Source organism: Pseudonaja textilis, chromosome 2, assembly GCF_049901715.1.
Source record: "Pseudonaja textilis isolate UNSWEBS1 chromosome 2, rPseTex1.2, whole genome shotgun sequence".
Classification (NCBI taxonomy): domain Eukaryota; kingdom Metazoa; phylum Chordata; class Lepidosauria; order Squamata; family Elapidae; genus Pseudonaja; species Pseudonaja textilis.
The window spans coordinates 151732556-151753847 of NC_141991.1; the positions used below are offsets into that span (position 1 = coordinate 151732556).

General features: G+C 39.6%; 1 protein-coding gene across 4 annotated transcripts; it reads right to left on the bottom strand.

Annotated features, from left to right (window-relative positions):
• Positions 1–1328: 1328 nt before the first annotated feature.
• LOC113446871 (TLC domain-containing protein 4-B-like) lies at positions 1329–20383 on the bottom strand. 4 transcript variants are annotated; one of them, XM_026716712.2, is made up of 8 exons: positions 20241–20383; positions 19876–20056; positions 13465–13634; positions 13161–13250; positions 11228–11286; positions 8523–8617; positions 5233–5306; positions 1329–4973 (listed from the first exon to the last, which is right to left on the bottom strand). In XM_026716712.2, the coding sequence occupies exons 3-8, from the start codon at positions 13617–13619 to the stop codon at positions 4682–4684; spliced, it is 765 nt and encodes a 254-aa protein (XP_026572497.1). In that variant the 5' UTR covers positions 13620–13634; positions 19876–20056; positions 20241–20383; the 3' UTR covers positions 1329–4681. The 4 variants fall into 4 exon arrangements, with proteins under 4 accessions (XP_026572497.1, XP_026572498.1, XP_087782077.1 ...); XM_026716713.2 differs by lacking the exons at positions 19876–20056; positions 20241–20383 and adding an exon at positions 19706–19788; XM_087925951.1 differs by lacking the exons at positions 19876–20056; positions 20241–20383 and adding an exon at positions 19514–19641.
• Between the last annotated feature and the right edge of the window lie 909 nt (positions 20384–21292).

Sequence of the window (21292 nt, forward strand, 5' to 3'; positions counted from 1 at the left end):
TCTCAAGGGGAGATAATCAAAAGATGGACCCTGAAAGTCATGTGGGCTACTATTGTGTGAAGTGAAAAGTCGAGCAAGTATCTAAAAGCCTTGCCACATTGGACTTTCAAAGTTAAAAACCAGTATTTTGAATTTTAGCTGAAAATGTATTGGTAACCAAAGCAGTAACCGGCACTACTGGCTTGCCCATATATAAGCAAAAGTAATTATAAGTTTATAAAAAAAAGTTCCAGAATTATCCATTATTTAACAAAGGACTGAGTAAAGGGTGATTTAAATTACCACTGCTTGCAACCAGAACAAAAAATCTTTTTTTAATTCACTTTTTAACCATTGTCCATCATGGAACCCAGACGGTATGCAGTTTCTCCAAAATATTGTTCTCCTATCAGTTCTACAGAGAATGGATTTCATGAAATTGTTTTACTGGTCCCAAGTTCTAATCAGAAAATGTGTACACTAATATCACACATTTGGATTATTTTCCTGGTGTCCCTCAAAGATGGTCATATTCAGATTTGCATAAGCCTGTATTTTCCTTTCTCTGAAAAATCAAGTAGTTTTTGACTGAAATTAAAGATACTCAAGTGATCTAAGGAAACATTTTTCTCTTCCCCTGTGTTTGAAATTCTGGAGAGACAACAGCAAGAGTTAGAAATCAAGTCTGATTTTTTTTTTCAGCACTGATTTTTGACAACTCCTGCCAGTGAGAGCTGGAAAGTCCAGAAAAGAGGAGGAGCATAGGGTCATAATATCCAAAAGGTCTGGTTGCCCATCCTTGTTCTATGCAATCTAGTCAACTGGCTTATTCACTAAATTAAACATGATACAGGAAAATGTATGAACTTGGTTAAAGCTTCTGTAAGGTTATGTTTTTGTCTGCCATATGATTTCTCAGAGACTCCTGATTTCCACAGCAATAGTTATACTAGAATGCTGCAGCAAAAATTAAGTCTCATAACAACTTTACAACTAAATTAATTATAACGCTTAATTCTCAATAGAAACACAAATCCATAGCTACATTAAAGTAATGCATGAAGGAAGGAGGGGTGAAATAAAACAAAATATAATAGTAGAAGCAGCAGCAGCACTTCTGCCCTGGAATGAGCTTTCCTCTCATTTTCACAACCTGGATGCCTGGCAGACCACGTTAGGTATATGTTAAGAAGGAATTTAGTAAAGTACAGTGGGATGCGGCCTTTAAGTTCCATCTACCCATATATGGTATAAACACACTTCCATTAATATATCCCACAGCTCAGGCTGAAATTTAATATCCACAAAGTACAATTCACAGATGCTCACATAAGATCAAAACGGGGGAGTTTAATAAATTAATATTATTTATTTATATTATTATTTAAATTAACACTCATTGATTCCAGTTAATATACAGAGGGTAGAAAATTACAAACATTGCATTGCGAGAATTTAAGTATTCAAACTTGCTGGAAAAAAATCAGCCATTTTTCACTGCTATATATGAGGCATAACCCATCTGAATAGAATAATAAATGTTGCCAGCTGTAGAGATCTAAAAAAGGAGAGGGCTTTTTAAAGTTTTTAGGATGGTCTTCCTTACTTGATAGCTTCCCAACATGTTGAGACTACAGCTCCCACAATTACAACAGTGGGGGTAGAGAAGGAGGTGGGTGTTTTTCATACTGTTGGGAACTCTGAGAATTGCAATCTAATACAACTGGAAGGCAACAAAATAAGGCAGCCTATTTGAGGTTGATAAGGTGACTGTTTGGCAATGTTGTTTTAAGGCACATATCTAGGAACAAAGCTCTTCGGCTTCTGTTTAAAAATCACAGCTCATTCCCCTGGCACCAAATACTATTAAATATTGTAAATTTAAGAAACAATCTTAAGAGTGCTTGCATTTTGTATACTTGGTATACAATGGATTTAACCCCAGGGCTAAGAAGTTATAATGATCTGGTATCTAAGTAAGGAAGCTTTAAGAATGAAGTCAAAGGCTTTCATCACAAAGAATCAACATACTGTACTCAAGGAGCATGAAGTAATCTAAAATCACAAGGAAAAACTACATTCAATAAAGCCAAATATGTTCTAGGAATGTTAAAAGAGCCTCTATGGCACTAGCGGTTAGAGTGCTGTACTGCAGGCCACTTCTGCTCCCACCAGGCTCAAGGTTGACTCAGCCTTCCATCCTTCTGAGGTGGGTAAAATGAGGGCCTAGTTTGTTGGGGGCAATATGCTGACTCTGTAAACTGCTTGGAGAGGGCTGTAAAGCACTGTGAAGTGGTATGTAAGTTTAAGTGCTATTGCTATTATGCAATCAGAATTAAATGCTTCTAGAGCTCTGTAATCAAGCCTCTCTCTGGAATGGCTTCATACTCAAGCCAATCAAGTCTCTCATTGATTATGTTCATGCTATATATTAAGTCAAAGTATTTCTCATGTACTACTTTAAAACCACTGTGTTAAGCAAGCAACTCATGGTGTCTGAATCTAGGACTTTTCCTTGTTATTTGGTTAAAGTACTATCCGCTCATCCTTGAGCTGGCAAAAATGATGTAACCATAAAGTTTTCTGTTGATCCATATAGATGTTTCTATAGCAGAGCTGTCAAACTCCCGGCCCACGGGCCAGATGCATCACGCACTGGCCATGCTCACACAGATTTAAGTGAAGGGGGGGAAAAATCCCAATATGTCACGTGATGCTGCCATGATGGTGTGAGTTTGGCACCCCTGCTCTATAGCATTGTCACCATTGTGATGGTGTTTTGATTCAAGGGGTGCAGAATGTTAAGCAAAGTCATTGATTAAACCTCTGGCCTTCCTGCCCACCCCTTTTCTGAATAACAGCTGGTGTAAAACAATCCACCAATCACAGCACAGCTGGTTTTCACAGATGGCCACCTCCTATTTTATTAATGCATTTTAAATAAAGAAAAAGGTAGGAAGGCTTAAATGGAACCCATTAGTCACAGTCACAGCTAATGGAACCATATACCTTTTCTTTAAATGCCATTGCTATTAAGGCTAACTTTAGATTTAGTCTTTCTTGAAAATTAGCAATAGCTAGCCATGCAACATATGGGCATATTCCTTGTACATCCGTGTGGTGTGATATTCCATATTAGCATATGAGACATTAGTAAGTTTGTGGAATTTTCTACAGTGCGGTTCTTCTTCTAGGTTTGTGTTGATGCTACGTTTCAACTAGTCCTCTGACCCTGGCATCTGTTGGAATTCACAGATTTCAAAATTCTTAAATAAATTCTATTATTAAGATTTGCCATTTCTTACCAGTATACTTTTGTCAACTCTAATACAAAATCAACATCAATATCCTGCCTGTGTACTAGTGGCTGTGTTTGCATGTATCAGGATGAAAAACAACTATAACAGAAGAAGAAAAGCATAGAGGGGAAAACAAGAAGCTTCTGTCAATGACTTTGGGGGAAAGGGAATCTTGCACCAGCTATTTATTTAGACCAGAGGTCTTCAAACTTGACAGCTTTAAGAATTCCTGAGCTAACATGACTGGAGTAGGAATTCTGGGAGTTGAAGTCCACAAGTCTTAAACTTGCCAAGTTTGAAGACCCTTGATTTAGACTCTTGAGAACAAAGAAAAATTAAACAAGTTCAGCCTAGTGTGGTAGTGGCTATACCTTTCAACACGGCTGCATTCACTGAGGCATACATTTGGGAATAAAGAAACTTTCACTGTAAACTGTTGTTGGGAAGATGTGATTGTCATATACAAGATTGGCAGCCACAAGAAATAATGACATCAGAGTGAAAGATAGCCATAGCAGATGGGGATTTGGGGAGGTGTATTCCTGACACATTTAGAGGCACCAGGTAACACTTCAGTTTTGATTTATCCAAACTGCTGAGCAAAGGCAGGTGTGCCTTGAAGTTAGCCTTATTAAAATTATTGTTTCTGGTCTTTAGAAATTTAACTGCTATTGTATAAGCAAGTTCTTCAATGGAATGCCAAGTTTCAATTGATTAAGTAAAACAAGAGTGCTATTTACAGTATTGCTGTCCTTCTAGCCAAGGTTCTGAAATCCAGCCACTGGGTCCTGGGAAATCCCACTGTTCATAACTGGGCACCATTTCTTCCCTCACCCTTCCACTATTTTCCATCCACTTTACTGTTAAACATGGCCCAAAAGCCCCTAGCAGAAGCCAGTCTTTTCTTCCTAGGAGGAAACAGTACCTGATCATCATCATCATAGACAGATTGATAGTTGAAAGAGGTTAAATTCCTGAAAGTATTAGAAACATCACCTGTTTAACTACACAAAGCTACACAACGTCTCATTCAAAAGTTCTGTGGACTGTCAGCAGAGTCCCCCAAACAGTATCTCTCAAGCATTCCCATCTGTGCCAAAGGGATCTTTAGCCTAGGTATATCTCCATTTTAAAATTGCCTATCTTCAGCCCTGTGGAATGTTTCTACAGCCCCGTCTCTAGAAGATGGCAAATTGCTGAATCTAGTCAATCTGGCCAGAACCTTTCTTTGACTGAATGGAAAACTATATGCTCCCTTTTTAATGAATCTGGATTCTTTCCCCAAGGACATAGTCAGGAACATTTTCTAGGGCTACTGGCTTCTGAGGGGATTAGAAGAGGAAATTCATTTTTTTCCAGCAGAACTTGGGTTTTCCAGGTCAAGTACCACTATTTTTCTTTCTTCATGCTGCCTTGTAGGTCTTAGACCAGCATAAGGCTCGGTAGAAGCCACGGACAATGCGGTACATCCAGATCAAATTGAGCACTTCCAAGGCAATGCTTGGCCCAATCCAGGCCAGTTGTACACCCAGGCCCAAACGTTCATATTCAGGAGTTCCATACCAAGAGTATACTTGCATATAATAGCTGGGGATGACAGCAATGCGCACCATAAAGAACACTACCATCATGGCCAAGCCATTGGCCAAAACAAGCCTTGAAGTACGTGACCAGCCAGTTGCATCCAGGAACCACCTGAGGCAACACAAAATTTAAAAAAAAATAGCACATGGATGTTAGCATAAAAATCACTCTCAGAATTACAACAGGTGACTAAAATAGTTAGATATGAGCATGCAGCAGGTGTTGAGCTCAGCCCTCTGGCTTTAAGGGGTATGGGTATCCTTCCCATGAACATAGATATATGAGGGCCCCTTTATTAAAAAAAAATACTGCATGTTCTCGGGGAAGCTATTGAATTCACCCATTTTGTTTCTGATATCACCAAACTCACCGCAAATTCACAAAAGGTGTGGAGAGTTCTGAAAGGAGACGGAAGTTGGCAAAATAGGGAAGCACCCCACGACTCTATGGAAAAGGAAAGAAATATCTCAGATTTTGATTTTACCATCCCATGGCCATTCTTGCCTTTTTCACTGAATCTTTAAAGTTTTAAGTAGAGATCTCAACTCTCCTCTTCTCCCAGAAAGAAGGAAAAGCAAAATATATTTGACAGTAACAGAACAGATGACTAATATAAGCAGACATGCTGCTACCACTAAAATGATCCTTCTTTCTTCAGAGATCAACTTCAATATTTACATTTAATGTCACAAAATATATTCAGAAACGTTTAAGTTGCAGACATAACATTGATCCTTTTACCATGAAATAATGGGTACTCCAATTTAAAAACAGTCAATAAATCTATTTGGAAAGTAAAGTGAACCTCTTACAATTTTATTCCAATTTATTTCTTATGTTAACTGTTTCAAAAACTAATTTAGTTTATCAAATTTTTGGTGGTCTGTTCAGTGATAGTTTATTCAACCTAAGCATTTGCTGGAGCTGTTTGGCCCTGAGGCCTTTGTTCTTCTTAAAGTTCCATGGCTGTTATGGGTTTCATAGGAAACAATTTCTCCCCTCCTCTCCTCTCCCACTTCAACTTCCCTTTCAATAAAAAGAATATTTGAACAATTGGGTTGTTTTTTAATTTTATATAGGAAATATATTTTAAATTTTATTTTTTCCTTATTAAATGTAAATTTCAATATTACATGATTTTGTCATATATATGCTATTTTTCTTTATTTTAATATCTATCTATAACTGTCAGCTCTCTCTTTCTCACATAACTTTGTGCTTATTGGACATTCATATCCAAATCTATGTGACTCGTAGGAACCTGCAGCATTCACATAGAGCATAGACATTTTCTTCCCTCTTCATTGATATGCAGTGATTTTTTTCATTCATATTTCAAGATGAAAAAGGAACTTTGAGGAGAAACTGCATAGAATTAGAATTAGAAGAACTTTATTGTCATTGTACAAGTACAATGAAACTGTGGATGCACCCCAGCAACTGTTCGCAATACAAGAAAACCAAAGCACTTAAAAATGAAGATAAGAAAAATAGAGTACCCACGTCTCCATTTGCAATTTGAGAGTACAATATCTACGAATATACACAAAATATACATCCAGCACTGACTGTAACACTTAGCCGAGTATAATACACAAGAGATGGATTGTACTGTAATATGTTATTATACATCTGAATGGGGTATTGAGATTTCACATCTTTTCACATCTTAATGAGGTAGTAACTTCATGTTTATTTGCGGTTCGGATGGCCCAGGGAAGGAAACTATTTGTTAGTCTAGTGGTGTGGGATTTTATTGACCTAAAATGCCTGGTGTTAGGGGACCAGGAGATATCAGCTGAAATATGGATGCCAAGGAATCTGATTGTAGGGAGAGTTTCCACTCGTTCTCCGTTGATGATGAGTGGGGCGTGGTCCTAACAATGGGTTCTCTGCCACTTCGTTGAAGTGTTTCATTTTCTGAAGTAGCTTTGGCTACATGTATCTACATATGTTTGTCCTCAAATAACCAGAGAGAACTAGAGATCGGGAAGGCGCTTTTTCAGCCTGAAGCAGTTTGAATTGTATGATAGATTCACAAAGCCAACTGTGATCTTTCTGTTCTTACATGGAATCAAAGATGATTTCAAGAATTTTTTTAAATAATTTCTGTTATATTGCTTAACATTTGGGTACAACACAGTTGATCCAAAACTATTTGATAGATATAGAGGTAATATGCCAAAGTTCTTTTTGGGTAGAAAATTCAAACTTCTAACACCAAAGAGAACATTTTCATTTCTAACACTACAGAGAACATTTTTCCTTGGGGTTCCACAAGTATGATAACTTCTGGTTTTTAGCATAGCCTGGGGATATAATTATTAAATCCTGAGTTTTTCTTTACTTGGCTTTATTCCAGTTCTTTATAAGCTTACTCTGAAGGATGCTTGATTTTTAAAATTGCCATAGGGAGTTTTAAATGCTGGATTCATTCAATCATCTTTTAGTCCTAATTTATTATAACAAATCAAATCTTTATTATGGTCCTAGACTACCATAAATCTTTACCATCAGCTAATCTTTATTTTTGTGACTCATTTGGGAAAGTTATGCCCTAAAATAAATCTTATCCTAGGATGGGCTTTATTCTTTTTTGAAAAAATTGTGTATAATATCTAGCTCTCTAGTATGCTTTTTATTCCTAAGGCAGGGAATGCCTTCCAGACCACAAAATGGATCAGTAGAGCAGAATTCTGGAAGAATATGTTTGCTCTTTGCATCTTAGAATGAACAAGTGTTGTTTTAAGGGAAGTCAGACATCTCACATTTCTGTTGGAGAATCTACAACATGAACATGACCTTAAAAGGACCACCTCAAGACTTCTAACACCTTCTGCTCTAAAGAGTCCAACCCCCGCTGTACAGTTAGTCCTCGACTTACAACAGTTCATTTAGTGACCGTTCGAAGTTACAAAAGCACTGAAAAAAGTAACTTATCACCATTTTTCACATTTACAATGGTTGCGGGATTCCCATGGCCTCGTGATAAGAATTCATAGGCTTGGCAACAGACTCATATTTATGATGGTTGCAGAGTCCCAGGTCATTGAGACCTTCTGACAAGCGGTGAGTGGGGAAGCCAGATTCACTTAACAGCCATGTTACTAATTTAACAACTGCAGTTTCATTTAACAACTGTGGCAAGAAAGGTTGTAAAATGGGGCAAAACACACTTACCAAGTGTCTCCCTTAGCAACAGAAATTTTGGGCCCGATTGTAGTTGAAGACTATCTGTATTGTATGTGTCTCCTGAACGAGGACAACAAAAGCCAGGTGACCACTAGATGGTAGCAAAAAGTTAGGGTTTGCCATCATCTGTTCTTTACATTTCATTTCTACTGCACAACAAACCCAGGTCTCTTCATTCTTAGGATTTCTCTGCATCTGGCCTCCCTTCTGCAGGTCTGGGATTTGTACAATTAAAGCAACATACAGAATATAACTGTCTCATCCTTCAGGTGATTGGTAGGGAGCAGATGGCAAATACCAGAAAATGTTTCCTCATAGAGGTTGGATTGGAGGTGCTGAGGTGGTGGATATTGCAGAATGCATTGAAGTAGGTTGAAGAAGCATAGACTTTTTTTTTTAAGGATGAAGAGCAAAGTCCTCTCTGCCCCGCCCCACCCACCAGAAAAATTAAAGGCCTCTGGAACTAACCAATACGTATCCATAAGCATATAGTGCCACCAAGTGGTGGCAAACGAAAAGAGAATCCCCCAATGTCTTCCAGTAGCGCACTAGCAGCAACAGATCTGGAATTCAGAGCAGAACACATGTTCATAAACAAGCAACTTGTTTTTACTAGAAAATAAACATATAGACAATAATTTCATATTTAAGAAAGTAAATGCAAGAGCAAGGCGATTTCTTTCCCCCCTATGGCTCTGCTTCTTTCAGCTGTGCTACCTGCAGGGATTTAGCAGTTGAGGCTTTTCCAAATGTTGATAGAAAAAAAATTGACTCCTAATTTCTTTCTCTCTTTTTTTTATGCTGCCATTAGCAGCACAGGTGCATAGCAAATACTGGCAGTCTGAACAGTGAGATCATCTACTCATGAATAACTCAATATTCTGCATACAAAATGCCCTTCATTCGTAAACATCTTACATGTCGTCTGTCTGTCCCCCAATCCTTTCTTAAAGAAATCTTAACAGGATCTCAGCAATCCACTGATTCCTCTGAGTAAATAATTTCAATTAATTAAACTTCCCCAAACAAAACATTTGGTCAAACCAGAGGAAGGGGGGGGGGATTTGCTTTAACACAGAGAGTCCCTGTTTGAGGAAGTAGATCTCATCGGCTAATTGAACACATGAGATCAAAACCTCACTGGAATGATCCAGTCAAAACCAATCTCAGAAGATTAAAAACAAGAGTCCTTGGAATGCAGCTGGGCAACAGAATAATCCCAGCCATAAGTGAATGAGGGTGGAAAAAGGCTGAAACTCCTGAAAGGAAAATAATTTCTCAGAGCAAATGCTGGGAGAAAGGTCCTTTGCACAAACCATGATCACACTCAGTGTCTTCTCTTAAAGTGGTTAAAAGTTAGCCCTGTAATCTGTGTCGGCCTTCTTCAGCATCAAAAACAGGGAGCACTGAGGAGCAGGGTCAATTCTCATGGCCCTGGCTCCATTTTTAGGGGAATCAAGTTTTCTCTGGAAAAGTAACTGAATTCACCTCAGATTCTTCTCATATATTTTTTAATCCTGTCCAATAGCTAATTTGATAGGCAATTGCAGGTAATATAACTTGCACCAGTACTCACTCATTTTTCTATTTTCTATTTCCTATTCTATTCTACCCCTATATTCACATACTCCACACATTTATTTATTATTTAACAAATTAATGTAGTTGCTCAATTCATTCATAGGTGGCTCCAATGTGATGGATTTTTTTAAATTTTAAGCTAATTACCTATCAATTATCAAACATTTTAAAAATCCACTGCATAACAAAAACTCAACAAACTCCCCTCCCCATGTTGGCAACAACACATTCAAATCAGCCGTTTGATTGGTTTCATCTGCATTTGTGGTTCCCAGGCCTATTGCAATACCATGTTTAGGGCCTTCAGAAAAGCAGCATCTCTAAATACTACAGAGCCTGATACCTTAGCAGAGTCTTTAAGTCTGGCAGGCAAGAGTTGAGTTGAAAACCTGCCCCAGTTTTAATGATAAGGCACAAGTGCCTCAGCCAATATTACAATATTATAACCACTCGTCATTCCAAGAAGTGGGGTGGGAAAGTACCTCAACTCACACAAAAAAGATGTGGAGATAAATGGTTGGTTTTAATGCTACCAATGTGACTGTTTGACAACTAGAGGCATGTGAGCAAATATTGTAGAACTAGGGAATTAATAGTTATTTTTCATCTGGTTTCATGTATTATGTATGTATAGCTGAAAAATGTGACACTAACTTGCACATTGCAAATATCAAATAAAAACTGACCTATTTTTTCATACCTCCTACATGGCCAATTTATTATTTTGTTTATATGATTCTTGTGGTCTCTAAACAGTACATATATTTTTAATTGTAGTAATGGATCAAAAATAAAATAAGAAACGGGATATCAAACCAAGTTCTTCTGAGTTTAATCCAATTGCTCCTCTTTAATGGTCAAAGTCAGCCACTTTCAGAAAAATGTCCAGTGTATATTTCCTATAGTGGGTCACATTACAAGATATCCCCAGTGGCACTGGTTTAAAGGAAGACAAGGGAACGAAAGGCATTACAACATTTGAGCACATCATGGGACAGTTGTAGATTTGTTCATCTTTATTTAGACATCTGGATCCCACTTGAAAACGTGGCTTTCTGTCAAGCTGAAAAGTTGTTCAAAGCAGTTTGGGGCAAAATGATTGAAAGGAAAAGTGCAACAATAACCCAACCTCTCAGTAAGCTGACTTCACAACCTCAACTGGCCTCAGTTATTGCAACCCCTTGCAAAGTTTTCTCCTTTCTAAGGAATCCTCCACCTCACTGCATCATGATCAAAGAAAAGGAGGGAGCTCCTGGCAGTCTTGCTTTAATTTAATTCTTTTGGATATAAACTATTGGAAATATCTTAGTAGTGGAATAATAACTGCTTGTGTATTGTAATGGATCTCATGTAGGAGATATTCCCAGTAGTATTGGCTGAGAGGAAGGCAGGGAAAAGACAAGCATATTAACAAAGATGATCATTATATGTCAGGATTATTATGGCAAGGAAAATCTTCACTGCAAATCTGAATGCTGCCTTGAAAGTCACGCCAGCAGTGAAATGGGCCACATATAAATTTAATGAATAAAATAAAATAATAAAACAAACCCTCTAGCCTACCTTGTGAAACCCAATGGTGTGGTGCTTACCATAGAGCAGATAGCCACAGGTGACAGCAACATTCAGTTTCACCAACCAAGGATCTCCCCTACAAGGATGAATGATTGGAGACAAGGTCAAAAGAAAAAAGATCTGGTATTGAGAGAGGAACCCATTTCTAATTCATTTTCCCCAACCTCCATCAGGCAACATCATGTGGCATTTTGAAAAACATGTCAGTGTTGCTAAACTGATACATATATAATTTATATGTACACTCACATACATGTACATAAACTTACATATATGTATATGCACACACACAATGTACATATACACTCATACAACCTCTACACACATACAAAAGGAGCATGCAAAGGTGCCTGTTGCATTTATCAGAATGACAGAAGCACTGCTGCAGCACTGTACTGGACGCTCTGGTTTTTTTTGTATATGTGTGTGACTTTATGACACACAAAACAAAACTTGCAAGATTTATTTCACAATGATACAATACTGCTTTCATTATTCTGTTTCATTCCCTCCCCAGTATAAGGTAGGAGCATAAAATCCTGATAAAATTAAATAGTGCCCTACTCTATAGAACTATTGTAAATGAGGCAATAATAAATCATCATATAGTTATTGGATTTGGAACTGTAAAAAAAACTATATTGTTTCTACCTTCTCCTAGATTCAACCACCTTTCTTTGATCTCATGTCTAGTAATAATATGGTTCTGAACTACTGATGGTTAGTTCTGTTATTTGAAATACCTTAGAATTCCTGCCTCACTTTTCAAGGTAGAAAATCAATATTTAACTCAAAATGTCCATGAGAAATGGTAATCCACAAGAGATTATAAACAGAGGCCTTAATATGGTTCTATGAAATTCTAATTTAAGGCCAAGATGTTTGTCAGCAAAATGTGATAGGTGGAAAGAGTGAAGTTGCTGTAGCAGGAACCATTATTTCCCAGGCTTGAGAAAACTGTTATGTCAATCTTTCAACTTCAGCCACCTTGAAGAGTTGGGAAGACAAAGGAAGATGGCTAGGACTTAAATTCTGAAGCACAAACATATACCTTCTAACTCCTGTGTACTGTGTTAGGCTTCATTTTTAAATAGCTACTCTAGTCAAGTTGTGTCTATGAGTCTTCTGCATCCAAATCTTGAATGAGGAGTTCAGTATCTAGAGTACCTTGACTTTCAGCCAAGCCATGTGCAAAGCCAAACAACAGGGAAAGTGGACAAATGGGATCAAGCAGGAATTGGGGAGAAAGAGCAGAAAGATAAGGTGTGCTATAGATAGAGACAGTAATGGTATCAGTGCCTTCTTAGCGTTTTAGCCTCGGTGGCGCAGTGGTTAGAGTGCAAGCTACTCCTACTGTAATTTGGCAGATCGAATCCCTTCAGGCTCAAGGTTGACTCAGCCTTCCATCCTTCTGAGGTGGGTAAAATGAGGACCCAGATTGTTGGGGGCAATATGCTGACTCTGTAAACTGCTTTGAGAGGGCTGTAAAGCACTATAAAGTGGTATATAAGTCTAAGTGCTATTGCTATTGCTATTGCTATTTAGAATCTCCTATCGGCTCAGCCCATTCGTTGAAATAGCAGGGATAGTTCTATGGAGCACATGTAGAATGGGATTAAAGGAAGGTGTGATTATGGCTTAGGCAGGAATATTTGCACCTTTTTAGGCCCAATGCCAAGGCCAGCTCAGATCCTCTTGCCTGGATTGACCCCGTTTCCACCCCTCACATCCTAAAATCCAAGTATAACAAAGACTTATTCTTTTTCAGCATAAAACAGTCATTGTGCTTTTCAGCACAATGAAAACAATCATGCTCATAGGCACCTCCTCTTCTTCCTCTCTTTCTCTCTCCCTCTCTTTCTCTCTCTTGTCAGGGAGAGCAAGCTGCCAAATCTATACATGTGTGCCCCAGGAGGCATGCATACAAGTCAATTGCTTGTTATTTCTTACCAGATGGGGTTGGCATTTATAGCAGCATCATACCAAAGGATGTAGAGGCAGAAGAGGCCGACTATTACCGCGTGAAGAGTAGACACACATCTAAAGAGGAGAACACATAAGGGTTATTCCATAATTGCAGCACTTAACTGTATAATATCTCTCTTGCAATATACATGCAACTATCCTGTGCAAAGCACACTAGGTGTGGAACGTAACTTCTCAAGTTCCATGGAGATTCTTACAGTGGAAAGGCGAGAGAACTGCAAATCTCACAACCATTCGTCCAGCCACATCCACCAGAGCCTCTCTCTACCTGGAATTCCATTCATTCTGCTTGACTGAAGGAAGGCTGGAGTAGCTGGGGCTCAAGGACAAGGACAGCTGGGGGCTGAGGGCTGAGAAGGAAAACTGGAAGGCTACGAAGCTGCCAGCCACAATGCAGTAACCCAAGCGAGTGAAGTCCTCCATTGAATTCAGTAGCACCTGCAAGTAGACAAAAAGGTCTGTTTGGAGCAGAGAACAGAGTTGCTAGACCCTCTTCCAGTAAAAGGCCTCGGAACTAAAGGATACAGACAAAAAAGGGATCCGTTTGTTAAACAGAGAGAAGAGATTGAAGAATCAAGACAAAACAAGACAGAGAAAATAAATAGTTGTATGATGAAAAACCTCTCCCTAAATCTGGTTTTGTCATATTGGGAAAGGGAAGTGGGTCAAAAAGTGGATCCTGGGGGGAGGGGAAAAAAGAAGCATTGAAAAAGAATGTGGGAGTGTTGGGCCTTAGCCAGAATGTTAAATTCCCCAAGAAGGTGGCAAGCATGATTAAATTCTCTCAGAAGAAGAGAGAAATCAAGATTAAAGAAACACGGGGACAACGGGCAATATGTACAGCATAAAAAATTACAAGAACATCAAATGAATTCCAAAGGGAGATGGTTAGGGGAACTATCAATATATAAAAACCACCATGCAAACCAAAATACAGGCAAAAATGGGCACAGCCATCTTGCAAAGAAGAATCCAATTCTATGTAGGACTAAGAACATGAAAAAAGAAAAGAAAGACCCCTACTAAAATTGATTACTAATAAAAGACATAATTACTAATATTACTAATTGATTACTAATAATAAAGGACAGATAATACTAATAGTAAAGGACTAATAATAAAGGACAGTAGAGGAAAATATTACGATATTACGATTCAGTTCTTGTTCCTTTCTACCCACCAATAGTATCACTATCTATTTCCAATAGTTTTTACCCATTATCAACTGCCATAATATCCATGTTGTAATTATAGCATAGATATATAAATTTGCATTAGGTCATTAGCAGTCAACCTGGATTGCTGACATTATCTTTATCTTACTTCAGAGTAAGAACATGTACTAAGTAATTATTTGCTGTAAGTGAATATACAGCTAATTCTACATTATTCATTTTTTAAACCCCGTAATTCATTTTATCTATTTATGTATATGCTTTGTATGGCCACCCATGTCACACAGGTGATCCTGAGTATACAAAGATTAGAAAGTAAATTTATAGCATTCAACCTCAACTCCCAAGGTTAAAAGAAGCAGCCCCACTCAAAACCCAAGCTGTATAATAGTTTGCTGTTGACCATTGGATGATGGTTTTCCTGCTCTTTGCTTGAAAATTCAACAGAAAGAGTCATGATTTTCCTAGGAAGTTTATTCTAAAGTCTGCCTTTCACCTGAACTGAAATCAAGCTTCTTATACATTACTATTGCTCACAAGACATCCTGTTCCCATTCTTTGCTCCGAATCCTTTAAAATATTTTTAAACCTTCAGCTAATCCAGCTCCTTTCATCCTTTTTCCTCTTGCTAAATATGCAAAGTAGTTCCACTCCTTCCTTCCCAGAGGGCTAGCAAATTGGAGGAGTCCTCCAGCCTTTTTTTTTTTTTTATTGCACCCCTTTGCCTCCACCACCTGTGTCTCTCTTCTGGGAACACCAGAGCTGTGACAGGCACACGGGGAAATCATCATCATCATCATCATCCATGTTGTCATCATCATCAGTCTCCTTTTACAGAATGGGCAACAATCACTGGTATTCTGCACTTTAAGGAGCTCAATTGGGATTGGCAATTCCATCACTAAACGACACAATTCCACCATGCTGACTTGGGGGTATTCTGAAGACCACCATCTTAAAGCTGCCAAGGTTGAGAAACATTGACACAGCCTCTAAAACACAATCAGCAAAACACAGAGCGTTTTGTTATCCTAAAATCTCTGGAATACCATCCAGTCATATCATTCTAAGAGAAAGCTTTAATTTTACAATTAGGCTCCAAATCTTGTCGGCACATATACAGCTCCACACATGACTGCTCTGAACCCCCTCCCTCTTGAGGAGCTAAACAGACAGAAGAGGGCTGAATTTAAGCAGTGCCTCCAGCACTATAACTTTTATTTAAATAGGTATAGCTTAATAAACCAAAAAAGGAAGGGTCGGGATCCTCACAATGAGGTCTTTCATTACCTGTATTCTTTTCCACCAAAACACCACCACTCTCTAAACACAATGGCAAGCTTCTTAGAGCTGTCTCTTCATCTAGCCTAAAAGTCCTTTTGAGTTCTTGATTTGAGCCAAAAGATGCCCACAAAAGATTCCTTCACTTTGGGGGATAGTTGAACATCTCATAACATCAAGTATGAGCTGTATGGTGGAAGGAGTTAAGACTGTGAGATCACAAACAGGGCCTAAGAGGGGCTCCTGGACAATCAGAAGTCAGGAACGTGGGTCTAAAGACTCAGGCCTGGCCACCGTCCATTGGGGGCATTATTTTTCATTCAACCTGTAGATATGAAACACTGTAGTTTTAGACCAGCAAAATTAAATATTGATATTTAAGCAGTGCCCTGCTGGTATGTGCACCCAGAAGCTCATCGGTCTCACAGCAGAACTGCCTGCTCCTTTAGTTCAATCTTTAATCCTACCCAATTAGATTTGGCCTGTTGTTACAAAATACTCTTAATGGGTATTCAAAAGATTTACAGATTAACAACAGTTCAATTTATTGAGGCATAAAATATATTCCTATGCATCATTATCATCCTTTACCAAAGCACAGCACAATCAGAAAAACACTATGCCTTGCAAGATGATTAAGCAGTCAACTCTTATTGTTTGGATGAAGGGTTGTTTCCTTTAGTCCATTCAATTGGAACTGCTGCACTTGAAAAAGAAATGTACTTTACATATTGCAATCTGTTTACTGATGACCTGGATCTACCATAGATATATTAGTAACACAAATAAAAAATTGGAATATTAAAAATGATATAACAGTGCCTATCAGAGATTAGTTTTCCACCACATGTGGAAAGGATTTCAACAGGCAGCCACAGAGTTTTCACAGAGTTTAATTGTCTGAGTTACATGCAAATGTCTATTCATATAAAGCATTGCGAACCAGACAAAATGCATTTGCACAATATACTAGATTAAATTTGGTCGGATACATTTTGTGTGTTGTGTGAACACATCAGAAAAGATAGATGCTCCACATTGAAACAATCAATTAACCAGAATAGAACTGGAAGGGAGCTTGGAGGTCTTCTAGTCCATGTCCCTGTTCAAGCAGGAGACCCTGTACCATTTCAGAGAAGTGACTGTCCAGTCTCTTCTTTCAAAGTCCAGTGATGAAGCACCTACAAAGGCCAGCTCTTCTCCCGGTGAATTGTCCTCATGGTTAGGAAGTTTCTGCTTAATTCCATCCATTGCTTCTTGTTCTATCCTCAGATGCTTTGGAGAGAATAGCTTGACTCCCTCTTCTTTGTGGCAACCTTTCAAATACTGGAATACAGCTCTCATGTCCCCACCAGCCCTTCTTTTCTCTAGACTGGCCAAGTCCAAATCTTGCAACCATTCTTCATGTTTTAGTCTCCAAGCCTTTAATCATCTTAGCTGCTCTTCTTTGCACTTTTTCCAGTCTCAACACCTTGTTTTGTAATGTGGTGACCAAAACTGGATATAGTATTCCAGGTGTGGCCTTACTAAGACTTTATAAAGCAGTACTATTACCTCATGTGACTTTGAGTATATGCCTCTGTTTATACAACCAAGGATTGTATTAGCTGCTGCGCTTATCTTTAAGTGATTGTCCACTAGGACTCCCTCTCACAGGGACTGCTTTTGAGCCAGGTTTTGCCTCATCTGTACTTGTACCTTTTGTTTTTTCAGCCCAGGTGTAAAACCTTGCTTTTCTCCACATTAAACTTTATTTTGTTGGATAGGGCCCATTGTTCAAGTCTGTTAAGGTCTTTTTGGATCCTGAGCTTGTCTTCTGGGGCGTTGGCTATTCCTGCCAGCTTAATGTCATCTGCAAATGTGATGAGTTCCCCTTCTATTCCCTCACCTAAGTCATTTATAAAGATATTGGAAGAGTGTTGGGCCTAGGACAGAACCTTGTGGTACCCACTGCTTGCTTCTCTCCATGTAGATGTAATACCGTTAAGAACTACTTGTTAAGTATGTTTTGTCAGCCAGTTACAAATCCATCTGTACTTGATGGTGATGCTGTCTATCCCACATTTTTCTAGCCTACTAAGAAGTAGGTTGTGGTCTACTTTGTTAAATACCTTGCTGAACACTAAATATGCTATGTCAACAGTATTTTGCTGGTCTACTAATTTAGTCACTTTGTCAAATAATAAAATAACATTGGTTTGGCATGATCTGTTTTTAACAAACCCGTGCTGGCTACTAGCAATAGCAACAGTAGCAATAGCACTTAGACTTATATAGCACTTCACATTGTTTTACAGCTCTAAGCACTTTACAGTATCAGTCTACTGCCCCCAACAATCTGAGTCCTCATTTTATAGACCTCCGAAGAATGGAAGCCCGAGTCAGCCGGTGAGACTCGAACTGCCAAACTGCTAGCAGCTGACAGCCAGCTGAAGTAGCCTGCAGTACTGCATTCTAATTAATACGCCACCATGGCTCAGTCTAGTTATAATTGTTCACAGATCTGTTTTTTGATTATTTTTTACAGCATCTTTTTAACAGTATCTTTTTTTATTTCTTTCAGTAAACAATAGACTTAGCCTTGGAAAAGCCCATCTTGCAGTTTACGTATGGCCTAGGATGACTCTGAGAAGTCAGCTACAGTAGATAAATAGCCATTAGCCAGCCTGATTTCTTTAGTGTCCATCTGGATATGCTAGCACTCTGCATTCCGGATTCATATATGACAACATGTAAAAAAAATTATGTTATTTCGCGACTAAACATATTATACGAACTCATATCATGACTTCCTGTGCTGTGTGACAGTGATCTGTAAACTTAACAGATTCCCGAAGAGATGATTCCCCATACAAAGCCACTACCCCAGAGCTGTACAGCTGTACAAGAGACTTTCAGTTTGGATTGAAACTGACTTACCCAGCTGCACAATGTGGAAGCAGAGACTTTTATACAGCTGCTTTCAGTTGAAAGAAATTTTGGACTGAAGGGACGGACAGACAGACAGAGCAATAGGACAGCCCCCTTTCTTATTTTTCTGCCCTATGTACCAAGGGCAACTGTTTCTATCTCTTGCCTCCTTCCAGAAATATCTATAGGAAATGGCCACCTTCTGCTCAGCCACCCACAAACCTATACAGTCCTGACATGTGCGCCTCTTTTCAACATCAGATCTTTTCAAACAGTAGCCTATTGATATGGAACTCTCTCCCCCTCCTCCCTTAAAGGGTCTTTACTCATGGTTTGTTACATCTAGCAATTTTAATTTTAATATTGTAGTTATATTTCAAAAATGTGTTGGTTTTGTTGCATAAACCATTTTCGGTGGTTTCAAACGCCAAATTTCAGTTGTAGGATATAAATTTTTAACATCAAATGCAGCAGGTGTGCTTCATAGAGGAGCTGCCTCAACATGTTCAGGCTGCAGAGACTCTCTTACATTATAGTAACAATCCAATTCAGGACTAAATGAGCTTTTTTCAGTAGGGAAGCAGAACCATTCACTTTAAACTGTTCCTTGCTGAAGAGGGAGGGAGAGAGAGAAAGAGAGATCTAAAATATATTCCTTTTCCCTATCTGTAGAATATATAGTTCATTTCTCTTTGCTAAAGAATGCCCTTGGTTAAACATGTTGATGCTCTGAAGTTTTCTTCATCGCTGCAATTTCTTCACCCAAATTCTCTGGACTTGGTGTGGTCAAATATTTAGTGTGACATTTCCCAAGAATACTTTGGGGAGGAAGGGGGAGGGGGCTTTCCCATTTCTCGACCCTGATGTGTACAGGCTCACAAACACCCGCGAACAGAACCCCCTGTCTGGGGTTCTTCTGATGCAATGCTCCCACACGAAGTGTTAACTTACATCCGTGTATCACGGCCAAACGACCTTCTCCACTTTGAGCCGGAGTGATTGTTTTCAGTTCCTTCCCCGCAAAAATTATGGCGAAGGAAGGTGCGAGCGCGCCAGGCTTAGTCCCCAAAACGAGGAACTCCGTGCGCCTCTTCCGTTCAGGATCGCGACCTCCCGAAGCATTACTGTACAATCCATACCTACCTCACACGGCTTCTTTCCTCGCAAAACCAACGCTCCTCCAGCCTTTCGCCAGCAGCAAGCCAGCTGGCAATCGGGTCGACTTGACCTGCCCTTTGCTCAAAACGATTCCCCCCATGGCGAACAGCTTGAAGCTCGTCCTGCCGCGCCTCCCCCCGCGCGGGGATACTCACCTCCCTCCGGCTGCCTGGTGCCTCTCTTTCGCCCGGGGGGGGAGACAAGTACTCCCGCGACGCTGAGCCCGTCCAGGCGAGGCTTCAGTCGAATAGCCATCCCCCTCCCCCGACGGACCAGCGCCCCCCTCCGCTTCGGCCAATCGACCGCTGCCTCACAGCCCTGGTCCCGCCCTGTAGACTGGGAGAGGGGAAACAGAGAAGCCAAAATCTGGGTGGGGCGAAGGAGTTGCCCCCTCCCCCGCGAGTGCGCTGCCACGGAAAGCGATAGGAAAGCCCCATTCCACGAGGCACCGAGTGCGTTCAGCTCCCTTTGGTTCTCTCCGCTCTCCTTTTCCTCAGGAAATACCCCGCCTCCCGCCCACCTCAGCCCCTGCAGACTGCGACAGTCATAAATCACACCATCAAGGTAACGCGTTTCCCTTCCCTCTGGTGTCCCAGGTCAGCGAGCAGCCCTAAATAGAGACAAATTTAGGCTCGCGCAAACACCCTTTGCCCATGTGACCCTGGCTTGCCATCGAACGCAGCCAGCATGTTAACAGAGACTGTCCCGAGGAGGAAGGTCGCCCTCTGCCGCCGCCAACATACTTGGAAATTAAATTCAGCACCACTACCCTGTCTGCCGATGACACGTGTCACCTTTCCTAGCAGGTAGGTATCTCCCCTTTCACACCTGACTCCACACGGGAAGTAGTGGGTTTAAATAAATCGATTCTGCAAGGTTCATGGGGCTTGCTAAACCACATATCATGTTGATTGAGATTTACACAAGGCGCTCAGCCACAAACAAGCAAATTACAATTTGGCTGTGTGTGTGTGAACCCACACTAACCCATGCAGTGATATGTTCTTTTTATTTATTAGATCTGACTCAAGGATTCATTTCATTGCAGGATATGTACAGTCTGCCCTCATTTTATCCTTTTAACAAATTTGTGTGGTCGATTGAGCCAAGAAAAGAAAATGACGCAAATCACCAAATGAATTCTACATTTGAGAACCTTATTTCTGTCCAATATTCAAAGAATATTCAAGGCACATATTACCTAAGCTATCTTGAAATGTTTGGGTTTCGCTCATTGATTTGAGTGATGTCCCAGGTTAAACAAATATCAAATCACTGACGAACCTGTGCATTGTGCTAAACTATGCTATGTTTACTTAAGCTTAGTTGAATAAGCTACAACTGATTAGATTCACCCATTACGTACAGATACAAAGTGTGGATACAAACTGTAATTACTGGACAAACATCCTAAAAATAAACATGTTACAGCACAGGGTTAAATTATATTTATATCCGTGGTGGGATTCAAAAAAATTTACTACCTGTTCAAAAAAATTTACTACCTGTTCTGTGGGTGTGGTTTGGTGGGCATGACTTGGTGGGCATGGCAGGGGAAGGACACTGCAAAAT